Consider the following 4,575-nt stretch of genomic DNA (forward strand, 5'->3'; position numbering starts at 1 on the left):
TCAAAGAATGAAAGTGGGTCAATGAACAAAAGTGAGTCAAGGAACGAAGTGAGTCAGGGAACATAAGAGTCAAGGAACATAAGTGAGCCAAGAAACTTAAGTGAGTCAGGAAACGAAAGTGAGTCAAGGTACGAAAGGGAGTCAAAGAACAAAAGTGAGTCAAAGAATAAAGTGAGTCAAGGAACAAATGAGAGTCAAGGAACAAAAGTGAGTCAACGAACAAAAGTGAGTCAAGGAACATAAGTGAGTCAAGGAACTAAAGTTAGTCAAGAAACGAAAGTGAGTCAAGGAACGAAAGGGAGTCAAGAAACATAAGTGAGTCAAGGAACAAAAGAGAGTCAATGAACAAAAGTGAGTCAATGAACAAAAATGAGTCAAGGAACATAAGTGAGTCAAGAAACTAAAGTGAGTCAAGAAACGAAAGGGAGTCATGGAACGAAAGGGCGTCAAAGAACAAAAGTGAGTCAAAGATTGAATGTGAGTCAAGGAACATAAGACAGTCAGAGAACAAAAGTGAGTCAAGGAACAGAAGTGAGTCAAGTAACGAAAGGGAGTCAAGAAACAAATGTGAATCAAAGAATGAAAGCGAGTCAAGGAACAAAAGTGAGTCAAGGAACAAAAGTGAGTCAAGGAACATAAGTGAGTCAAGGAACAAAAGTGAGTCAAGAAACGAGAAAAGTGAGTCAAGGAACAAAAGTGAGTCAAGGAACAAAAGTGAGTCAAGGAACATAAGTGAGTCAAGAAACTAAAGTGAGTCAAGAAACGAGAGTGAGTCAAGGAACGAGAGTGAGTCAAGGAACGAAAGGGAGTCAAAGAACAAAAGTGAGTCAAAGAATGAAAGTGAGTCAAGGAACATAAGTGAGGCTAAATTTTTGTGTAGAAAAAATTAGAATCAAAATTATACAGCCAATTTACTTGAAAAGAGCATTCTTTATTCTATATTTCAAGATAAAATGATGTTTGATTCGCAACAAAAGTGAGTCAAACAACATAAGTGAGTCAAACAACACAAGTGATTCAAATAACAGAAGTGTTTCAAACAACATACGTGAGTCAAACAACAAAAGTGAGTCAAATAACGAAAGTGAGTCAAAGAATGAGAGTGAGTCATGGAACAAAAGTGAGTTAAGAAACAAAAGAGTCAAGAAACGAAAGTGAGTCATGGAATGAAAGTGAGTCAAGGAACGAAAGTGAGTCGAGAAACACAAGTGAGTCGGGAAACATAAGTGAGTCAAGGAACAAAGTGAGTCAAGGAACAAAAGTGAGTCAAGGAACGTAAGTGAAGCTAAATTTATGTGTAAAAAATATTAGAATCAAAATTATACAGCCAATATACTTGAAAAGGGCATTCTTTACTCTATATTTCAAGTTAAAATGATCTTTGATTCGCAACAAAAGTGAGTCAAACAACAAGTGAGTCAAACAACATAAGTGAGTCAAACAACAAAAGTGAGTCAAATAACAGAAGTGTTTCAATCAACATACGTGAGTCAAATAAAAAAAGGGAGTCAAATAACGAAAGTGAGTCAAAGAATGCAAGTGAGTCATGGAACAAAAGTGAGTCAAGGAACAAGAATGAGTCAAGAAACGAAGGTGAGTCATGGAATAAAAGTGAGTCATGGAACGAAAGTGAGTCGACAAACACAAGTGAGTCGTGAAACATAATTGAGTCAAGAAACGAAAGTGAGTCAAGGAACAATAGGGAGTCAAGGAACAAAAGTGAGTCTAGGAACGAAAGTGAGTCAAGGAACAAAAGTGAATCAAGGAACAAAAGTGAGTCAATGAACAAAAGTGATTCAATGAACATAAGTGAGTCAAGGAACATAAGTGAGTCAAGAAACTAAAGTGAGTAAAGAAACGAAAGTGAGTCAAGGAACGAAAGTGAGTCGAGGAAAAAAGTTAGTCATGGATTGGAAGTAAGTCAAGAAACAAAAGGGAGTCAAAGAACAAAAGTGAGTCAAAGAATGAAAGTGAGTTGAGAAACAAAAGTGAGTCGAGAAACAAAAGTGAGTCAAGAAACGAAAGTGAGTCAAGGAACAATGAAGAGTCAAGGAACAAAAGTGAGTCAAGGAACGAAAGTGAGTCAAGTAACATAAGTGAGTCAAGGAACGAAAGTAAGTCAAGATACGAAAGTGAATCAAGGAACGAAAGGGAGTCAAAGAACAAAAGTGAGTCAAGGAACAAAAGTAAGTCATAGAACAAAAGTGAGTCAGGGAACAAAAGTGAGTAAAGGAACATAAGTGAGTCAAGAAACGAAAGTGAGTCATGGAATGAAAGTGAGTCAAGGAACGAAGGTGAGTCGAGAAACAAAAAAGAGTCGAGAAACAAAAGTGAATCAAGAAACGAAAGTGAGTCACGGAACAATAGTGAGTCAAGGAACAAAAGTGAGTCAAGGAACGAAAGTGAGTCAAGGAACAAAAGTGAGTCAAGGAACGAAAGTAAGTCAAGAAACCTGCACTACATTTAGGACATCATGGAGCGTGAGACTAATGTCACCTGCACTACATTTAGGACATCATGGAGCGTGAGACTAATGTCACCTGCACTACATTTAGGACATCGCAGTGGCTGAGGGACTCACGCCACCTGCACTATATCTTGGACACTAAAGTACAGGAGATGCTCCCACTTGCACTACTTCCACGACACCACAGAGCGTGAATTACTCAGATTTTCACCACGTTTATGACATCATAGGGAATAACTATTCACTTGTAGTAACACGTGTGAGTGAAACTAGCATTGGTGTTACTCACCCGATCGATGGTTCAGATCAAAAGTTGTCGACTACGGCTCCGAGGTTTCGAGTTCAAAATAGCAACAGCATTGATATGTTCGCCATTCAACAGGCAACGCAATTTAATACGGAGAACAAAAATTCTTGTAGGCTTAAAAATGTACATTTCTCACATCTGAAAAGACAATTTATGTATATTTGAATTCGATCAATTGAGTCACAAACTATCAATATAAGTAAGCAGACCAATATTCGAACCCTAATCCATTCATCAAACCACAGAACTTAGCTCCATCAAACCACGCCGTAGAGCTAAATCAAACCACGCAACACAGCTCCATCAAACCAAGCAACACAGCTCCATCAAACCACGCAGCACAGCACCATCAAACCACGCAAAACAGCTCCATCAAACCAAGCAACACAGCTCCATCAAATCAAGCAACACAGCTTCATCAAACCACGCAACACAGCTCCATCAAACCACGCAACACAGCTCCATCAAACCAAGCAACACAGCTCCATCAAACTATGCAATACAGCTCCATCAAACCACTTAACACAGCTCCATCAAATCACACAACACAGCTCCATCAAACCACGCAACACAGCTCCATCAAACCACAAAACACAGCCTCATCAAACTAAGCAAAACAGCTCCATCAAACCAAGCAATCCAGCTCCATCAAACCACGCAACACAGGCTTATCAAACCAAGCAACACAGCCTCATCAAACCAAGCAAGACAGTTCCATCAAACCAAGCAACACAGCTCCCTCAAACCAAGCAACACAGCCTCGTCAAACCAAGCAACACAGCCTCATCAAACCAAGCAACACAGCCTCACCAAACCAAGCAACACAGCTTCATCAAACAAGCAACACAGCTCCATCAAACCAAGCAGCTCAGCCACATCAATCCAAGCAACACAGTCTCATCAAACCACGCAACACAGCGTCATCAAACCAATCAACACAGCTCCATCAAACCAAGAACACAGCCTCATCAAACCAAGCAACACAGCTCCATCAAACCACGCAAAACAGCTTCATCAAACCACGTAACACAGCTCCATCAAATCAAGCAACACAGCTCCAACAAACCAAGCAACTCAGCCACATCAATCCAAGCAATACAGCCTCATCAAACCACGCAACACAGCCTCATCAAACCAATCAACACAGCTCCATCAAACCAAGCAACATCGCATCATCAAACCAAGCAACACAGCTCCATCAAACCGCGCAAAAGAGCTTCATCAAACAACGTAACAGAGCTCCATCAAATCAAGCAACACAGCTCCATCAAACCAAGCAACACAGCTCCATCAAACCAAGCGACTCAGCTCCATCAAACCACGCAACTCAGCTCCATCAAACCACGCAACACAGCTCCATCAAACCACGCAACACAGCTCCATCAAACCACGCAACCCAGCTCCATCAAACCCCTCAACACAGCTCCATCAAATCAGACAACACAGCTCCATCAAACCACGCAAAACAGCTCCATCAAACCACACAACACAGCTTCATCAAAGCACGCAACACAGCTCCATGAAACCACGCAACACAGCTCCATCAAACCAAGCAACACAGCCTCATCTAACCAAGCAACCTAGCTCCATCAAACCAAGCAACACAGCTCCATCAAACCAAGCAACACAGCTCCATCAAACCACGCAAAACAGTTCCATCAAACCAAGCAACACAGCTTCATCAAACCACGCAACACAGCTCTATCAAACGACGCAACACAGCTCAATCAAACCAAGCAGCATAGCTCCATCAAACCAACAACACAGCGTCATTAAACCAAGCAACACAGCGCCATCAAAC

The 4,575-nt window shown here is 41.0% G+C and overlaps 1 protein-coding gene across 1 annotated transcript; it reads left to right on the forward strand.

Moving 5' to 3' along the window:
• The first annotated feature begins 579 nt into the window (after positions 1 to 579).
• Positions 580 to 4,358, forward strand: LOC108665882 (protein SCD5-like). Its single transcript, XM_047883015.1, is given in 3 exon segments — positions 580 to 790; positions 1,990 to 2,168; positions 3,303 to 4,358. Coding segments are annotated over 3 exon segments (1,446 nt in total).
• The last annotated feature ends 217 nt before the right edge of the window (positions 4,359 to 4,575 follow it).

This window comes from Hyalella azteca, unplaced genomic scaffold (genome assembly GCF_000764305.2).
Source record: "Hyalella azteca isolate HAZT.00-mixed unplaced genomic scaffold, Hazt_2.0.2 contig1574, whole genome shotgun sequence".
Classification (NCBI taxonomy): domain Eukaryota; kingdom Metazoa; phylum Arthropoda; class Malacostraca; order Amphipoda; family Hyalellidae; genus Hyalella; species Hyalella azteca.